This window comes from Heliangelus exortis, chromosome 11 (assembly GCF_036169615.1).
Source record: "Heliangelus exortis chromosome 11, bHelExo1.hap1, whole genome shotgun sequence".
NCBI classification, from domain to species: Eukaryota; Metazoa; Chordata; class Aves; order Apodiformes; family Trochilidae; genus Heliangelus; species Heliangelus exortis.
The window spans coordinates 11,279,266-11,298,054 of record NC_092432.1 but is presented as its reverse complement, the minus strand read 5'-3'; the positions used below and the strand labels follow the sequence as shown (position 1 = coordinate 11,298,054).

The 18,789-nt window shown below is 56.0% G+C and overlaps 3 protein-coding genes across 4 annotated transcripts; 1 reads left to right on the top strand and 2 right to left on the bottom strand.

The window, feature by feature from the left end:
* Positions 1-619: 619 nt before the first annotated feature.
* SCAMP2 (secretory carrier membrane protein 2) lies at positions 620-10,798 on the bottom strand. The gene is made up of 9 exons (XM_071754556.1): positions 10,640-10,798; positions 6,718-6,798; positions 5,993-6,082; positions 5,215-5,332; positions 4,678-4,806; positions 4,022-4,181; positions 3,416-3,517; positions 1,888-2,005; positions 620-1,061 (listed from the first exon to the last, which is right to left on the bottom strand). The coding sequence occupies exons 1-9, from the start codon at positions 10,694-10,696 to the stop codon at positions 915-917; spliced, it is 1,002 nt and encodes a 333-aa protein (XP_071610657.1). The 5' UTR covers positions 10,697-10,798; the 3' UTR covers positions 620-914.
* A 277-nt stretch (positions 10,799-11,075) lies between these two features.
* MPI (mannose phosphate isomerase) lies at positions 11,076-14,591 on the top strand. 2 transcript variants are annotated; one of them, XM_071754555.1, is made up of 8 exons: positions 11,076-11,216; positions 11,571-11,698; positions 12,014-12,214; positions 12,299-12,440; positions 12,614-12,796; positions 12,922-13,095; positions 13,233-13,441; positions 13,840-14,591. In XM_071754555.1, exons 1-8 carry the CDS (start codon positions 11,201-11,203, stop codon positions 14,056-14,058), a joined length of 1,272 nt encoding a protein of 423 aa, XP_071610656.1. In that variant the 5' UTR covers positions 11,076-11,200; the 3' UTR covers positions 14,059-14,591. The 2 variants fall into 2 exon arrangements, with proteins under 2 accessions (XP_071610656.1, XP_071610655.1); XM_071754554.1 differs by lacking the exon at positions 11,076-11,216 and having other exon boundaries at positions 11,534-11,698.
* A 244-nt stretch (positions 14,592-14,835) lies between these two features.
* Positions 14,836-18,549, bottom strand: FAM219B (family with sequence similarity 219 member B). Its single transcript, XM_071754557.1, has 6 exons — positions 18,475-18,549; positions 17,395-17,482; positions 16,998-17,079; positions 16,586-16,663; positions 16,234-16,282; positions 14,836-15,962 (listed from the first exon to the last, which is right to left on the bottom strand). The coding sequence occupies exons 1-6, from the start codon at positions 18,532-18,534 to the stop codon at positions 15,804-15,806; spliced, it is 516 nt and encodes a 171-aa protein (XP_071610658.1). The 5' UTR covers positions 18,535-18,549; the 3' UTR covers positions 14,836-15,803.
* Positions 18,550-18,789: the final 240 nt, after the last annotated feature.

The window sequence follows — 18,789 nt, the reverse complement described above, 5'->3', positions numbered from 1 at the left end:
ATGGGACATCCCCCCCTTCCAGGGCAGGAGGGGACAGAGAGGGACAAGGCTGCAATAAAAACCCCACGATGCTGTCCCCAGCTCACAAGCCCTGCCCCCCACCCAAGGGACATCCCATCCTGGGACACGGCTTTCAAGGGAAACGCCAACCTCCCCCCCTCCCGGTCCCCTCCCGGCCCCTTCCCTGCCCGGGGTTAAAGCCACAGCAGAACATTCTGTGAGGAACTGCCATGGCTGGGGGGGGGACACACACAAGGAGAAAGAGGTTTTCTCTCTTCTCTAACCCCTTCCTGCTCCCAGCTTTTCCCTTGTGCTGTGTCACCCTGAATCTCGGGAAGCTGGAGCAGCTAAGAGGTCAAACTGCAGCAGTGTGTAACCATCAGGAACCCAAAGCACAGTTCCCCCTCTTAAAATTAACAGCACAAACTACATGCAAAATACGACCCCCCCGCCCCCCAAAAAAAACCAAAAAAACAAACAACCCACCCCAAAACCCAGCAGATCATCAAATTCTTCCAAGTAAAGGCCAATGGAAGAAGAGTAAAATCAACACCTGCTTCCCCTCGCCTTCTTGCTATGGACAGGTGGAGGGGAGGGAGAGAGACAAAAAGTTGGGATGTCCTGGATAGGGAAATATATTTACTTCACAGAACGTCTCCCCTATCCCCCCCCAGCCTAAAACAAGACGGAGGAAACTAATCGTCACCAAGGTCAGCCAGATGAAGCTTGGGAAAAACCAAAACCAACCCAAACCTCTTCTTCATCTGGAGCCGGCGTATCACAGAGCTAACACAGCACCCCCAAAAAAGTGCATCTTTAGAAAAAAAAAAAAACAAAAAACAACAACAAAACAAAAAACCTGAAGGTTGGGATGATGATGGGAGAGGAAGTGGAAAGGAGGCATCCCAGGAGGGTTAATTCCCCCGGAAAGCATTCCGTGCAGCCGAGGAGGCTGCCCCGCTGGCGGCCGTCTGGAAGCTCCTGTTGGTGAGGATGCCTTGGGAAAACTCTTCTTGTGCCCTTTGGAAACTGGCTCCTGTGCGCCGGTACAGGGAATGCACCTGGGAGATGGGAGGAAAAAACAAAAAAAACACCAAGGAATCAGCACGGGGCTGTGGGGTTGGTGCACACACCTTGCTTCACCTCGGCCCCCTTGCTCACCCACTCTCTGGGCAGCTTGGAGGGGATGGGCTGGTGCTGCAGCTTTCAACAGAGCCTCATTTGGGGTAAAATGGGGAGCTCTAGGCAAAAAGAGACAGAGAACTCCTTGGGCTGTGCTGTGAAGCTGGTGTGGAGGCTTAACCCCTGCACTTACAGACACCTGCAGGGCAAGACCCAAAGGTGCTGGCAACGACAAGCACTTCCTTCAGGATACAATTTCAGGAGAAAAGGAGGAGGAAACAATAAAATCAGGAGGGGTCCAGCCTGCCCTCACCTTCCCCAAGGCTGGATTTTTGCAGCTGGGTGAAGAAAACCAGCCCTGGGTCAGAAGGCTGAAGGGAGGCTTGTGTTCAGGAGGCACTGGTTTGGATCCCACCAAGCTTGGAAAAGTCCCACAGGGTTGTGGTAGCAGTGACTTCAAATCCCTGGATAGCTAAACAAAGCCATTAATTGCCTCGTCTGCTCAGTCAGCTCTAGACAGACATAGGCTAAAGGGAGGTGCAAGTAATTTCATGTCTGATGAGAATGACGTTTGGGACCTGGCTGGACAGCCAACACAGCTACAAAAAACCTTTCATACAAAGCTCTCAACCTGGCAGTGCCCTGATCACCTCTTCAGAAACAACCCAATCCCCACCCCCAGACCAGAGGAGGCGATGACCCCGGGATACCTCAGGAGCAGCCTGACCCGACCCCCGGAGTTGCCCTGGCCCTCAAGCCACTCACCTGCTTCAGAAGGAAGAGGGAGAGCACGGCACAGAGCGTGAAGAACCCTGCCACCACCATCATGATGACTGTCACAGCCGGGTTCCCCGGCAGCTCCGTCAGCGCCGCGATCCACCCGCTGCCAGGGGGAGGAGAGCAGGGTGAGGCCACGGGGTGCAGGCAGCAGAGGAACCCACAGGTCTTGTCCCACCAGAGCCTTTTTTTGAGGGGAAGGTTACAGGGAAATGCCCAACCAAAGCGAACAGCTGCAGAAAAGGGGACTCTGAGCTCATCCTGTATGGTTTTTCCAAGTGATCCAATTATCTCCCCAAGGTAATCGTTCTCCTTCCTGGTCCCTGGGCTGCTTCCCAGAGCAGCAAGCAGTGCCCTTAAGGAGTCACTTCCAACTGCACCTTCTCCTGATTTGGCTGAGCACATCTCCAGCAGGAGATGCTGCCTGGCAGAGCGGGCACCACCACCTCCCTGTCACCAGGACAGCTTTGTGGGGCTGGGTCGGGAAGGGGAGGAGGAGGATGAAGTACAGAGCTACAGAAAGGAGGGAACTGGCAGCTCACAAAGGGAAGGGAGGCTGGGAATTGCTGCTGCTTGGCTGTGAGTGAAAATACCAAGGTGCCTCACTCAAAACACCCTCCTGGGTGCTGAAGGAGTCAATCTTTCCAAACTGCAAACCAAGCAAGCCATGTGCCACCAGGGGAGAGGGACTTGAGCAAGCCAGAGCACCCCAATGTGATGTGCTGCACCACTTCTTGCTTGTTATGAGGAAGAGGAAAGGCACCCTGCACACCCAGCCAAAAATAAATATGCTGCCTGCTTCAAGGGGACAAAGCAGAATGTTCAAAGTCAGCCTGAAAACGGAGTGCCCTCCCCTGTCCCCCATCAGGAGGGTGGCAGCACGGGGACAGCTTTGCCCATCAGCCCTTCTGCAGGCAGCAGGCAAAAATAGACAGCAGCTCCCTTGCTCTCCCCACCTGAAGGCTGCCCCCAGGAGCAAACCAGGAGCTGGTAACCTTTTCCCTGGGCACAGGGACTTGGGAATCTGAGTGGTGGCCAAGGCAACAAGGCGGAAGAAAAGCCGGGCAGTGGCTGCAGGGACAAATGGTGACGAGCAGCACGCTGGACCCACTCCAGAAAGCCCCACTCACCCTGCTGTACCACACCATGGAGAAAGGATGAGGGTCAAAACTTTGCTGATGTTTTTTTTTAACGTGCAGCCTACTGCCAGCACACCTGAGACAAACTGAAGGACAATTTGGGGACAAACTGGGGCTGCTGGCAGCAATAGGGAGCTTGGCTACACTCAGGGGGCAGAGATCCCTCAGCCCCAGGCTCCATCTTAACATGAAGCAGTTGAGGCCAGCACAAGAGGCTCAGCATTAAGCATGCTGTGTATTCAGTGAGGGGGGAAGCAGCAGAGGAGTTGCGGGAGATGTCACAGGCTCCAGAAGTGATGGACCCCAAAGCTTCTGCCAGTCACTGGTAAGAAAAAGCCTCTGTGCAGGGCTAGGGCAGCCCAGCTCCTGCAGCTTACCTGTCTCCCCAGCCAGGAATTCCAACTGCCTGGATGATGTAGATTGCTATTTGGCAGAAGAAGATGAAAAAGAAGACGAAAAAGCTGAAGGAGCTGTCAGACCTGCAGGAGAGATGGCAGCAGGAGTGAAACCCAGGGACATGACAGCTGCACAGATGCCCTTCTCTAAGGGCAGAGGAAATTTCAGGTGAAGCCCTTCCTCTGGAGGAAAGCTTCTTGGGGGAGGTGGTTTCAGGGGGAACTTCTGCACCAACCCAACTTAGACATCCCCTGCACTGACAAAGCCACTGCTCTGCCCAGTGCCAGGTGGGGCGACTGCAGCTTCCCTCATGTGTGCTCCACACCTTCCTGTGCCACAGGGGTTCTCCAAAATGAATACGAAGCAGGACCCTATGACTGGCTAGGCTTGGCTTTCAGGATGAAAAAGGACCACCATAACTGAGTCCCACCCAGACATTTCTATTATGTTTAGGAACAAGCGGGTTTGATCTATTTTTAAGGGTGCAAAGAGCTGGAAAAATCCTGGAGGCAATACAAGATCAGATCAGAGAAAAGCTCCTCCCGCTAAAAGCCCCATCCCCGTGACAAGAGGGAAACAGTACTTGCCTGAAAGCCTTGTAAATCGGTCGGTACCAACAGAGAAAGGCACAAGGGGTGAATAAAACAAACCACAGGATGGAGAGACCAAAGTCTACACCTCTGGCTGAATCCACTGTGAACCACGCCAGGCAAGCAAGGAGGTTTAGGAGCAGGGTAATCGAGTGAACTGTCCAGGATGGGAGAGAGAGAGAAAGAAGAAAGCAGTGAGCTCTTGGTAAACTCAGAAGTCTCTCCAAACATCCTTAACCTCATACTGAGCACAAGGACCCCTGCTGAAACTGAGGAGCCTTTGGGCCATGTCATCTCCTTTCCTCCCTTGAAGGGAAAACAGAGTTTGACTTAAGAACCCCATGTTGCTCGCAACCAAACTTTCAGGCTTTTTAGAGCACCAAAACTGAAGCTGTTCTGCACCTGGTCTCTGAACTGCCCCATCTGCTGCCTTTCAGAGAGTTAAAATCTCCATTAAGTAGAATCCAAATTCTGTCAAGATTGAGCTGTGCCCAAAGCAGCAACTTGGAGTCCTTTCCATTTGCTTCATAAAAAAGAGGGACACTACTTCACCCTTCCAGACAACACCTACAGAATTCTGCAGGCCAAAGCTCAGCATTTGATGCAGAACCTTCTTAGACAGCATTTTTATTGCTGCTCAAGCTGGTACTTACACATCCACAAGTAATACAACATCTTGCATATCCGCTGGTAGTCTGCTGGGATGTCTGCAGAGAAATCCTGATAAAAACACGGCTTGATGGGACACTTCTTGGGGAGAGGTGGCCAGTTGTTCTGCCTCGCTGCAGGAAGGAGAAAGGAGCAGTTTGTCACTTGCTCTGCCCTCACTGAAAGATTTGTTTGCACTCTGTAAGTTCTGAGGCCACTCAGACACACTGACACGAAAGCCTCTGCCTGAACCTGGCAGCATCCCCCAGCAGCTTGGCCAGGGATCCCAAACTGGTGCTGGAAGAACCAAAGGTGGAGAGGTGTAGATGATGGAGGGCAAGAGACCCAGCAGTGCTGGGCTCCAGCATCTCATCTCTGAGCTCCTTTCCCACCTTGCAAGCTCCAAGGTGACAGGTCCCATCCTGAGAGAAGGCTTTTGTCACTTGGACAGGCTGAGCCTTCATCACATCCTGACTGAACAAGTGGCCCAGGCTGTCCTGGGCTCCCCACTGGTGATGGGCAGGGCAGGAGGCAGTACTCACGGTCAATGCTGGCAGCACTGCTCTGCAGTTCCCTCTCCTTCTTCTCCAGCTCTGCTGCTTTCCTCTCTAACTCTGCCTGCTGCTGGAGCAGCTCAGCCTGGGCTGCTGCGGCCACAGCCTAGAGCAGGGGGAGAGCCAGGTAAGTCCTTCCCTCAGCGAGGCAGCAGCAGGACCACCAGCAACCCCCCAGATCCCAAACTGGAATGGGAGCAAAGGCAGTTCCATAGCAAGGGCTGAGGACAGTCTGACCACCCGTGGCTCATCTTGAAGCTTTACCCACTGGAGGACGAAAGTAAGATCGAAGCAGAGCTCCATTCCACCCAGCTGTTTCTTCTTAACCCATGGGAAGGCAGGACTGGAAGAGCACTCAGGAGGCTACCCAGGCTCTTGCCTGTCCTCCGTGCCCTTTCAGCAAAGCTCTGCCTTTCTTGCAGCTTCCTCCACCTCCCAGTTAACCTCACTGCTCCAAGTGCTCTGACACCAGAGCAGCGAGCAGGGCTCTGAGTTTACCAGGACAACCCCCAGCCAGGAAAGGAGATTCAAAGCAAAGCCCAGGCACCCACCTACCCCGCCTCACCAGAACCTTTTCAACCCATTTGCTGTTCTGAGAACCCATCCTTCCTCCTCATAGCTTCTCCGCTCTGTAGATGAGGTGGTTCCCACACCCAACCCCAAGGAATTCCATTCCCCTCCCGTTCCCAGATGGCTGGAGGCCCACGGGAGCTCCACCAGGCTCTGGAGCCCTGCTCCAGGGGAGGCAGCAGCAAGGGGTCCCTACCTGGGGAGTGGGCTCCAGGGATGTCTGCAGAACAGCGGGCTGCGAGTGCCCGGGGGGCTGCGTGGCCGGCGTTGTCCGTGCTGCATTTGTCTGTGCACAAATCACAAGCAATGAGGCACAAACAAAAAAAAAAAACAAAAGCCAAATCACACGTGGCTCCTTTTAGCAAAGGACAGTTCAAGTTTTATCACGACTAAACCAGAAAGCAGCTGACAGAAGCCAGCTCTGCCTTTTTGTATCATCAGTTCCTCAATGTGCTGGGAGAGCAGCACGTGAGGGTTACAGGCACCAGGCAAAAAGGGGTTTTGATCAGTTGTTTGAGCGGCAAATTTCAGAGTTATTGCTTTGCTCTGGTTTCCTGTTCTCCTTTTCCCATCTCACACATGGCAGCAGCCAGGAAATAAGAAGGAAATCCTTGCAGAACTCCACCAGTGATGACAGTGTTCAGCTCCCCATCACTACTGACGTGTCATGCCACAAAACACCTTCCTCTCCACACTTCACACAGCTTTACTGGGACCCAGTTTGTGAGCTGGGAGCAACTCATCCCTGCTCTAGCACAGGATGATGGGGTGCTTGCAGCTTGCCAGCAGGCAAGGAGCTGCTGCCCCACTGGAACCAATGGGCAAACACCTCATCCTCTTAAACTGCATCTAGCAAAGGACTTTCCACACTGTTAAACCTCCCACCCCGAGGTACCTGGGGCAAAGACACAGAGCACGTACCAGCTGGGAGCTCTCAGAGAAGGGATTGAATTCATCCAAGCCACTCTGGCTAGTGTTTGTGAGCTGGGTCACTGAGGGATCCTGGAAAGAGGGAGCAAAGACAAATCAGGCAATGTGCAGCATTAGCTAAGATGCCACCCATGCTTCCTGCCTCCCATTCCCTTGTAAACTGGGAACAGGAGGGGCTGAAATGCAGCCCTGCCACAGGTGGAGGACCCTGGCTAGCAAGGAATTTAAATGACCAACCAGCCAGGAAGGCACCACTTGTGGGCAGAAGTAATGTCCTGTTCAGTCCAAGGTACAGTTGAAGAACTACAACAGCTTTTGGCACAGGAGCTCTCGCTGCAGATCTCTGCTGTTTACCTACAGCAAGTTACTTCTAATTTCCAGAGACTTGAAACAGGACATGGGTTCATTCAGCCACGGCCAGGGAGTTGCTGGACACCCTGCATCCCCTCCAGGCAGACTTGGAACTCTGGAATGTTTCTCTGTCCGGTTATTACAGAAACCAAACTCGGAAATCCTGCTGTGAGAACAGCCTGGCAACCTGACAGCTGGGCGTGGGGGGAGGAAAAAAAAAAAAAAAAAAAAAAAAAAAAGACATTTTATCCCTCCCCAGCTCAGTCACTTTAATGCTGTGGTTAATGGGCTAAGAAGCAATCAAGGCTGTAAGAAGGTAAGAGCAAGGAATGGAGCAGTGTAGGGGCTGAACGAGTCAGTGAGCTGCAGAAAAGTCTCTTGGTTTGTCTGCATCCAGGCAGAGCAGTTCCCCAGGGCTCCAGCCCAGCCTTCTGCTGAGCAGGAGGCAGTTAATGAGTAACCTCCTGCATCTCCTGGACAGCAGGCACTCCCCCATGCAACAGGTTGCACTAGTTTATGAATCACGCCAGGCTGAGGGCTCAAACCAGGAGGTTTCGGATGCTGCTTGATGAAGCACCACTGCCCCACTGCTGGGCAAGGCTGGTAAAAAATGGGGAGCAGCAGCAGAACCTGGAAGGAAAGGCTGCAAGGACTCCAGGCAGGGGGTTTGTTTCACTCCTTACCTCTCCAGAGGCTTTAGCTTAACCAGCTTTGCAGACATACCAGCTCACAGGTCACTTAATGCATGCTAGCTCCTGCCTCTTTAATCCAGACCAGGTGAGGTCCCAGCCTGACTGAAGTTCAGCAGATGGCAACCACTCAAGGAAGACTCAGGGAAGAGGAAAGCAAAGGCTGCCTAACCATCTGAACAGCTCAAGGGGTCAGGCTGAAAGGAAAGCGCTCGGAAATCAGGAGAAACAGTGCAACACCCAGGCAAAACACACATCTTTCTTTCTGAATCAAGGCTGATAAGCACAGCACTGCTGCTTCTGAGGAGTAGATGGGTCTCAAAGGGAGAGGCCTTCTCATCTTATAGCACAGTTTAAAAAAAAAAAAAAGAAAAAAGTATTCCTGAACTAGGCAGGGTGGCCAAGGCAAGGCAGCGCTGCTCAGCTCGCCTGCTGTTGTGCAAGTGTGTCTAAAATAGCTGTACAAAGAGAAGGGAATCTGCAACAAAGCTGAAGTGTGCTTGGACACGTGCCTCTGAGCCCTGGAGAGGGCAGGAAGGAAAGAGGCAGCTGTGAAACCCAGGGGGCAGAGAGGCACCAGCTTCTGCCAGCCTGGGTGCCAGAGGGTGAAGGAGGAACAGGAGAAATGCAGAGGCAGTGACTGAAAAGCTGCCCACCAGCTTCCCACGTGAGAGCATTTTTCTGCAAGCTCCAGGACACAAGACAATTGACCCTCTGGAAACAAGCAGGAGCCTGATCCCTTGTGCTGCAAAACAGGGAATTACTTGAGGTGTTGTACCCCGAAGCCAGGTTACACTGCTGCCCCTCCTCTGGGGACTACTCTCCGGGCCTCTCCTTTCAGGAGGTTCAGTTGTTGGGACCCCCAGTTAAACTCCAGTCATTCTTCCCCACTCCAGAGCTAAGTAAAAGCCAAAGGCTCTCTTACTTTTCCAGCTACTCCCTTTCATTTAATAGGACTCTCTGCTCGCCAATCAATCATTAGCTTGACCTCCAGAACAGATCCCCGGTGAGAATCACCTGCAACTTCACATGGTTGCCTGCATCTGGCAGTAACAGTCCCAAATATCACCAGTCCTGCAGTCAGCCAGCAGCTCAGGACCTCAGAGCCCTGCCACTGCCTGGAGGATACACTGAGAGTTATCAGTATCTCTATGGTGGATGAAAGTTTCCAGTTCTGTCTGAAACTTCCATCAGAATTTTGGGGGTAACCAAGTAAACCAAGGCAGTTAAGCACCTCTCGTCAATCAGTCAGAATAAGTCACAGAATGAAGAGACAGAGATATTTTTAAGGAGACCAAACCAGCTTATTATAGCCTGAGCTAACTGAAGGTCACGAACAAAGCTTCCTTGAAAGTTCCATCAGGATTTACTGAGTACAAAGTGCTAGACTGGGATCTGCAAGGAGGAAAGACAACCCTGGTGCTCTGCACATTCAGCAGCACAAAATGGCTGGTGGGGTGAGGACAATCATAGCAAGATTTCCTGAGCCTGTGGATGAGGGGATGTCCACAGCAGCCAGGTGGGAAAACCACATCCCCAGCATCTGGATCCAAGCCCTGGCAGGGAAGGGGCTCATTCCAGCACATTTCCTTAGACAGGGGCTGCCCTGTCCTGCACCGGGAGATGCCACCTGCAAAGCAGACAGACTGAGCAGCAGCAGCAGAGACTCCTCATGTCCAGCTGCTGATGACTGGGGGAATTTTTCTTTTTAAAAAAAGGGCAAAGGTGAGCATCAAACCTTTCACTCTCAAAAGGAGGATGTAAAGCCTGCCACGGAGCCAGTGGACAACTGGAAGTGTCTGTCTGTCCTCAAAAAAGCATGCATGACGTCAGAGCTACCTGCTTCAGATTGTGCCCAATCTTTTATGTTTAATGAGTGAGCAAAGGGTGAGCACAGCCCTGTTTGGTCAGATACCAGGACATGGAGCAGGAGAATATTCACTTCCTCAGTGCCAGAGCAATAAACCCTGACGGGAACAGCCTGTAGGTTCATTCCCTCTCAGAATGAACATTTTAGGAAAAATGTCATCCAAACCCTTCCTGTTCGGAGAGCGCATAAAAAACAAAGGTGAAGGAGAGAAAGGATGTTTATTTTTGGTTTAATCCCTTGTGATTTAACTCGGTTTCCTCAAAACACCGAGCCCCATCCACTGAAGAGTTTCATTTTGGCTTGGCCATGACCCCCAAAGGCTGGCACCCCTCCTGCCCTGCAGCTCACACCCCAGCCCAGCCGAGGCAGTGCCCGCGGTGGCTCGGGGATGGACACCAGAGCCCAGACGTCCCCTGTCACCCCCCTGCCACAGGGGTCGGACCCCGGGAGCCGTTCCCGGCAGCTCCCCGTGTACCCGCCGGGCAGCAGGGAGGGTGATCCCCCCGAGGGGGAGGCCCTTCATGGGAATCTCACATGTTAGGCTCTAAAACACATGTCCCAGGGCTGCCTTCTGCCCCGTAGGCTCCGTTTGGAGAGGTTCGTTACGGCACGTTAGGAACAGACCCCAAAGAGACCCCGCAGCCCGCCCAGAGAGACCCCTCCCCGGGGATCCTTCCGGACCCCCCCACCGCGGGGGCTGGTGCTGAACCCCCAGAGAGCCGGGAAAGGTGTGTGTGGGGGGGGCAATGCCAGACCCCTCCGTGTCAGGGGACCCCCCGACCCCGCAGCCACGGGGAGAGGGGAGGCAGCGCAGGAGGGGCCCCGGGGTCCCGGCTCCCCCTAATCCCGCCCCCTCGCCCTGATTGGTCAGCGCGGGGAGCAGCGGCGCGGCCATTGGTCAGAGGCGCTTCAGTCACCGCCACGTCCCGGCGGCGGCCCGGGAAGAGGGGACGAAAAAAGGGGGGGGGAAGGAAGGGGAAAAGGGGTCCGGCCCGTCGCCCACCTGGAAGGGGTTGATGTCCACCGGGTCGGCGAACGGGTTGGTGACGAAACCGGACATGGGGACGGTGCCCGCGGCTCAGCTTCGCGCTCCCGCCGCCGCCACCGCTCCAGCCACTTCCGGGGCAGCCTGGGCGCCTGCTCCGAGGGGCGGGAATGCGTGACGTCACGGAGGGGTGACGTCACAGCGGCGGCCACCTGCGTGCCTGTGTGTGTTTAACCCTATAGACGGCCCCACCCGTACGTGGGAATTGCCTATAGAGTGACCCCCCCCGTCCTAGAGTGACAGCCTGGGTGTCCCATAGGCTCTGCAGCCCGTCCTCTATAGCCCGTCCCCTATAGCTCAGCCTCCATAGGTCAGCCCGCACAGACTGCCCCACTGAGATCCCCCATGCCCCCCCCATAGGGTGGTGCAGGGGCAGTACCACCCCGCCCCGCCCCGCCCCGCCCCGCCCGGCCCGGCCCGGCCCGGGGAGGCGGTACCGCCGGCACCGCCGGCCGCGGGACTACGGCTCCCGGCCTGCCCTGCCCTGCCCTGCCCTGCCCGGCCCGGCCCGGCCGAGCCATGGCGGACATCAGAGGTGAGCCGGGCCCGGGCACATTCACCATAGGGTTGTTGGGACCCCTGGGCCCCTGGGGATGGGGACACTGGGGTGGGCGGATCGTCCTTCAGGAACGGCGACCTTCCCCGAGGGCGCTGTGGGGCGGTGGGGCAGAGGCACCGGCGCTCTGCCCGGGCTCCCCGGGACCTGTGTGTGATGATTTAAAATTGCCCTCCACCTTCCCTCCCAAAGCTCTCGGCCCCCTCCCTGCCCTCCTCCTCCTCTCTCCACTCCGGAGGGCTTGGGGCTGCCCCTCCACCTGGCTGCCCCGGGAGGAATATGGGGGGCAGAAGGTTATTTTGTCACCCCCAATGTCTGCCTTCCCTCCCGCAGTGTTCCCCCTCTCCTGCACTGTGCAGAAGTACTCCTGGGGTAAGGTGGGGCTGGAGAGCGAGGTGGCCAAACTGGTGGCCAGCAGTGACCCCCTGATCCGGATCCAGCCCGACCAGCCCTATGCAGAGGTGAGTGCCCGGCTATGTGTTCATCCGTCTGTCCGTCCATCCATCCTTCGTGTCCTCGTGTCTGTCCGTCCATCCACCTCATCCCTGCGTCCATCCCAACCGGCTGCAGCTCTCCCCATCCCGGGTCTGTCTGGCTCGGGGAAGGATGCGGATCCTGCCGTCCCCTGGAGCCCTCGGAGGAGGAGAGGAGCAGCCCGGCGTGACTCAGCCTCCGGGGGAGCCGCCTTGGCTACGTCCATTGCCTCTGTGGCCAAGCAGCCTTGAGAAAAGCCCAAGTCATCCCCACCTGTCTGTCCAACTGTCTGTCTCCCGCAGCTCTGGATGGGTGCGCACCCCCGGGGCGATGCCCTCATCCGGGATAACCGCATCCCCCAAAAGACCCTGGGCCAGTGGATCGCCGACAACCCAGCCTGCCTGGGGGCCAAGGTGAAGGACACCTTCCAGGGCTGCCTGCCCTTCCTCTTCAAAGTGCTCTCGGTCAACACCGCCCTCTCCATCCAGGCGCACCCCAACAAGGTAGGGAGAACCCCGGGGAGGGCAGCTCCGGATGGACCCTCATCCCCGAGGAGCTCACCCAGCCCCTCTTCCCCCCCTCCCCAGGAGCTGGCAGTGAAGCTGCACGCCCAGTTCCCCGAGCACTACCCTGATGCCAACCACAAGCCTGAGATGGCCATCGCTCTCACCCCCTTCGAGGGCCTGTGTGGCTTCCGGCCAGTGGAGGAGATCGTCTCCTTCCTCCAGAGTAAGGAGGGGGAGGGAGAGCCGGGTGGGACCCTGCTGCCACCACCCCCCCCCTGCAGCGGGTCTGGGGAGCGGGGGGACGGCGGCGGCTGCGATAGGGTGGGGTGGGGATGGTGGCACCCCCCGTGATGGGTGGGTGGGTGTCTGGCCACCTGGGGTGACCGGGGGTGCCAGCTGTCCCCGAGCTGCGGGCGCTGATCGGGGAGGTGGCGGCGGAGCAGCTGGAGCGCAGTGGGAGCGACGACCCCCGGGGCGTCTCGGCCGCCCTCCGCGTCTGTTTCACCCGCTTGATGAAGAGCGAGAAGAAGTTCTTCGTCGACCAACTGAACATGCTGGTGAAGAGGATCTCCCAGGAAGGTGGGTCCACACCTCACCTCACCCCAGCGTGGCTTTGGAGAGGTGTGGAGGGGGAAGGTGTTGAGCAGAGGGGATGGGGCACTCCCAGCTCCATCCCCAGTGTTGCGTCTGCTCTGCCTGCACAGCGGCGGAAGGGAAGGACACGTCGGGGAGCAATGGGGACCTCCTGCTGAGGCTGCACTCCCAGTACCCCGGGGACATCGGCTGCTTCACCATTTATTTCCTCAACCTGGTGAGGCTGGAGCCCGGGGAGGCCATGTTCCTGGGGGCCAACGAGCCCCATGCCTACCTGTACGGAGGTGAGCATCGCCACCAGCTTTCCTGACCCAGGATCCCACTGGGACCGTCCCCTGGGTTGGGCAGAGCTAGACCCCGCCCCGGGATGGGCAGGAGGGTGAGGGTGGGGTGGGGTGACAGCACAGCCCTGTCCTCACAGACTGTGTGGAGTGCATGGCCTGCTCGGATAACACGGTGCGTGCCGGGCTCACCCCCAAGTTCATCGATGTCCTCACTTTGTGTGAGATGCTCAACTACACACCAGCACCCAGTAGCTCCAAGATCTTCCCGGCCACGCAGAGCCAGCTCGACCCCTGTGTCTACGTGTACGACCCACCCGTGCCAGACTTTGCCATCATGAGGATAGAGGTGAGCGGTGACGGGGACACAGGGGGACACACTGGCTTTCTCCCCTCTTGGTGGAACCTGTCAGGGTTGGCTGGGGTTTTCTTGGTGTGGCTCTGCTCACCCTTGTGGTTGTTGCCCCAGGGAGGCTGGAGGTATCCTTAGGGGTGTTGGTGTCACCCTAGGCAGTGCCACAGGCTCCTCTCCCACTCCTCTCCCTCCCCTCGCTTTGGGCAGAGGGAAAACCAGGAGGAGGTCCCCGGGGTGCAGCTCTCTCAGCTCGGGCTGCTGCAGGGTGGCCTGGGTACAGCAAAGGCAGCTGCAGGTTGGGGACGGGATGAGCACCCTTCCTGCTCTCCAAAAAGAAGAAAAGCTGGAGGAGACTCAAGCTGCTGAAGCTGCAGTAACCCTTTCCCTTGCAGATCCCTCCATCCATAAAGCTGTACCTCCTCTCTGCTCTGGAGTCTGCCAGCATCTTGCTGGTGATCCAGGGGACAGCAGTGGCCTCCTCCACAGCTGCTGCCTCTGAAATGTCTCTGGGCCGTGGCTCCGTGCTCTTCATCTCTGCCAATGAGAGCCTCTCCCTCCAGCTCTCCTCTCCGGATAGGATGCTGCTCTTCCGAGCCTGCTGCCTCCTCTGAGTGACACCCGGATGCCTTCCCTGCTCCACATTTGGGTAGATAGAAACTTGGCCTGGGCAAAGTCATCTGTCTCACTTGGAAGCTTCCCCTCCATCTACTGAACCCCCAAACAAATCACCTCCTGGGATGTGGTGTGGAGCAGAGCAGGCAGAGGAAGAGCAAAGCTGCTTAGCCACATCCCCCAGCCTCATCCCCTCTGGGTGCTGCTAATGCCATAACACAACTCCTCTTATTATTATTTTTTCCCCCCCTTCCTCTTGCCAAGGAGCAGCAAGGTGGCCTGAAGGACTCACCCTGTGTCTCCAGCATCTGCCCAGCTCCTGAGAGCTGCTTCTCCCTCCTGTGAAAGTGCTGCTGAGCCTCTGCTGCTCCCGGGTGCCTCCTGGGCTCCTCCTGAGCCTGGCTGCTGGCAGGCAGTTCCTCTGACACGTGTCACCTCTTCCCTGGCTGTAAAAGGGGGATGCTTGAGGTGCGGTGGGGGGAAGGAGCTGGAAAGCCTCCAGTGCTGTGAATAAAGTGATGACTTTGTCCTCGGCACAGGGCAGCATGGTGTGGGGAACAGGAGGAGGAAAGGGAGAAGCTGGGGGCTGGGGGTAGCTCCACTGTGTCCCTTGGCACCACCTGTGACCTTCCCCCCATCACCCTGTGGTGGCATCGGGAGACAGGGCAGCTCCACAGGGAAACCAGATTGCTCCAAAAGCAGGGAAGGAGCCCCCCTGACTGAGGATGGGGGGGAAAAGTGGGGCTCAGCCCCTACCACAGCACCAACACAGCCTCTGAGTAACCAGATCCACTTTATTGAATGCTCCCTGAAACAAAGAAAATACAAACCCAAAACTCAGTTCAGGTCTCAAATAGACACCAAATATTTAAATACCATTTATTCTCAAAGAAGCTGATTGTCCTCTTTGCAGTAGAGCAGGACCATTTAAGGCAGCTTTGAAAGTTTCACAGCAGGCTGACTCCAGAAAAGGAGCTGTGCACGGGGGGGGCTGCCCTGCCCCTTGCCCCCATTGAAGCAGCTTTGGGGAGAGCTGGAAGAAGCCACCAGCTCCAAACTGATGCACTTCACAGGTCCCCCCAAGAGGCAGAAATTCCCAGGAGCTCCCAGCCCCAGCAGCAGGTGCTGGTGGATATCACAAATTCAAATGCTTAAAAAGTGACCCTCTTTTGGGTTCCTCCTCCCTGTCCTCTCCATGTGAGCAATGATCTTTGGTTCAGGCTTTGGGAGGAGGGAGCTGACAGCCATGAGCTGTGAGCAGCAGTAGCTGAGCAAAGGGAGCAGCAGCTTTGCAGCCAACCCCAACCTCAACCCCGCTGTCTTGGCCTCAGCCTGATGGGGAGAAGCAGTGATTAAAGTGAAAATAAACAGAAAAGGGGTTTTAGGGCTTCTCAGCCTGGTCAGTTCAAGCCTACCCTTTCCTGTCCAGGTCAGGCCCTAGTCCTCAATGTGGCCAGGTAAAGGAGGAAAAGAGGAATTTGGTGCTGTCCCTCCTAATTCCTTCTCTTCACACTCCTGGTGGAGGTGCCTCTCCTCCCTCCCACCCCATCCAGGCCACCTTCTCCCTGATATTGCTGAGTAAGTCCTCTGGGTTTGGCTGCTGTTCACCAAAAGCAGCAGAGCAGCATCACCGAGTCCTTGTGTCACCGTCCCAGCATGGGACAGGGACACCAACAGCCATCCCAGGGGACAAAGAAAGTGCTGGCTTGTGACCTGTTCTTGTTCAGCTCTGGCCGAGCAGTGCCTACTGGATGACACAGGAGAGGTTTTCTCCCAGACAGCAGGGGCAACACGAGGAGGTGACTGGTTTTGGGGGGATGAGATCCAGGTCTTCGTCATCGGGTACTTCATCGAGGTGGTACCCGTCCTGCAGCAGCTGCTGGCTCATGTCCTGGTTCACCTTCTGGGGTTAAAATGAGTCCCAGTTTAGTTCAAATTTTGGCTTGCAAAGGGAGCAGAGGGGGCATTGCACCCTCCCTCCAGAGCCTTTGCACGAGGAGAAGCAGCACAACCAGAGCAGAGAACACAAAAGCAAAAGACCAGAAAGCTTTCCCTGGTCTGTAGCACCCCTACACATCCCCAAAATACCCCTTGGGTTGCCCCACCCTTGGATGATGGAGCTCATCAGCTGCCCCACCACAGAGATCCAGGGATCTGTGGGATCCAGGACTTGCCTCAGCAGAGGAGTAGCCCGAGGAACATCTGGATCCCAGCTCCCCGTCACTAGGAGAAGAAGGAAATGGTCAGAGCCATCTGGGAAGCTGTGTCCTCACTTGGGATGCAGACAAGGGCATCTTGGTGTTGGGGGGGGGCAGAAGGGGAGCTGGCAGCATAATCCCAAGTGGTTTGTTAAGTTTAGGACAAAGAGAGTGAGTGTTTTGCTGCCCTGAGGTGCCCAGCACAATCGGGAACGCTCTACAGGTGACAAACAAAATCAATTCCTCTGAGAAAAGCCATCTCTGAGCCTGCCACACATCCCCTGGTCCCCCAGAAATAAAAATCCTGGGATATTCACCCAATCCCCACCTGTCTGAATCGAGGGAGACCAGGTTCTCATCTGCTGTCTGGCTGAGTGCTGTGTAGCCCTTGTTAAACTTCACCGACCTGCAGGAAAGCAGAGGAGAGAGCCCAGGACAGGGGTTTGGGTCTGAAAAGGCAGCCACAGAGCTGGCAAACCCAAAGACCCAGGGCAGGAATCCTGACCCTGAACATCCCTTCCCACCCAGGCACCACCCCCAGCTAAGAATAAATTCCATCTAAGCTCTTGGTTTCTTTTCAACCCTCCGGGTTTGCCGGGCTCCCGCGAGACACGTCAAATATCCATCTCAGGGGGGGAAAAGAAAGAAGGGGGGGAAAAATAATTAAAAAAAAAAAAAAAAAAAAAAAAAAAAAAAAAAAAGAATAAAGAAAAAAATAAACACTCCCAAGGGTGTCAGACCTTTTAGCTGCCAGCTTCGGGTGGTTTGGTGTGGGTCCCCCCTGCCGCCGCAGCGCTGCTGGCGCCAGCTCCCGCTGCCACTCTGGAAGCCAAGAACAGGGGGGAAGAGCTGCAAAAACCCCAGCATTTCCCCCACACACACAAACACCCACACACCAGGGGGGCTGTTTTGGGGGGCGAGGGGGGCGTTTTGGGAGGGCAGGGGGGCCTGAGGGAGAGGAGGGGGCATTGCGGTGCTCCCCATCCTTGTAGGGATAAAGGGATTTATCCTTCCAGCTCTATAGGGTTGAGTGGGGTTGGGATGGGTTTATCCCATTGAGTAATAAAAGGGCTTTGGAGAGGGACAGATGTGTCCCCAGAAGCCAGAGGAGACCCATGGGATGCCACCAGCACTTACGGAGCTTGGGGTGAATGGGAGGAGGTTTGCTCATGAGGTATGGTCCCCTTTTCTCCTTGTTCAGCCTCTTGTTTTCGGTCCAAATCAACTTAAAAAAAAAGGGAAAGAAGCAAATTTAGTAGCTCTTCTCTGCAGGGACCAAATCAACAGGACTAATCTTGGAGAATCCCTGGCCTCAGACATCCTTGGGGATTTCAGACCCATGGGGGAAAACAGCCACCACTTCATCTCCTCCCCAACCCTGCCCTGCACCCAGAGGAGGGAGAGGAAAAGGAATGAGAAGATTTATTAGCAGATGAAGGGTCTATTTGGGAATATTTGAGATGTTAAATCCAAAGCATAAATGGCAAGAGGCAGCTTCCTTGCAAGCCTTAACCTCCCGGGAAAAGGTAGGATGGAGGAAATTCAAGGAGCACGTTCATCACATAGAGATATTTTAATTTTTCTGCAGGTTTTGAGCCTTTCCCGTTTCTTCCCGTGCAACAATAAACCCATGTGGCTGAAGTGAAGGCACTGTCATGTAATCAGGTCAGAGGCTTTCAGGAAAAGGCTCCTCCATCCCTAAGGCATTTACAGACAAGAAGAGTGGGAGCTGCTACACACACTGGGGAGAGGGAAAGGGAAAGGGCTACAAATAGAACAATTAATGCAGAAAATCGAGGGAAAATCATACAGTGAGAGAGTTGGTGTGGGAGGGATGGGGCATTAGAGGAGCTGGGGGGGTGATGGGAATGCTCAGCCAGGGGCCGGTGTCTGTGCAGAGACCCCCGGCACAGGGGGGCTGTGACCCTCCCTGTACAGGCCCCTTCATACGCTACACCCTTCCCTGTACAGCCCCACTGTGTAAGCCACACCCCTCCCTGTACAACCTGCTGTATAAGCTACACCCTTCCCTGTACAGCCTCCCTGTATAAGCTACATCCTTCCCCGTACAACCCGCTGTATAAGCTACACCCCTCCCTGTACAACCCGCTGTACAGGCTGTGTCCGTCCCTACACAGATGCTCTGCTCCTGTACCGCCGCTCCCCCGCACCCCAGCCCTATCCCCCCGCACCCCACACCCCGCACCCCGCACTCACCCCCGCTCCTCGTCTCCCTCCCGCTCCGCTCCCGGCGCCATCGCCTCCTCCCGTCGCCATGGCCGCCCGTAGCCCCGCCCCCCCGCCGGGGTCCTACCAATAGAAGCGCACGGCGCAGCTGCTCCAGCCAATGGGAAGCCAGGAGGCAGCGCGCCACCTCAGCCAATGGGGAGCGAGGATGGGGCGCGCCCCGCAGCCGCGCATGCGGGACCTGGGAGAGACCCTGCGGGACCCCCCCGGCACAGCTTGGAGCCTCTTCCCTAAACCCCGTTCCTGGGTTTATGGAAATTTCCCTTTTTTTTTTTTTTGAGGGAA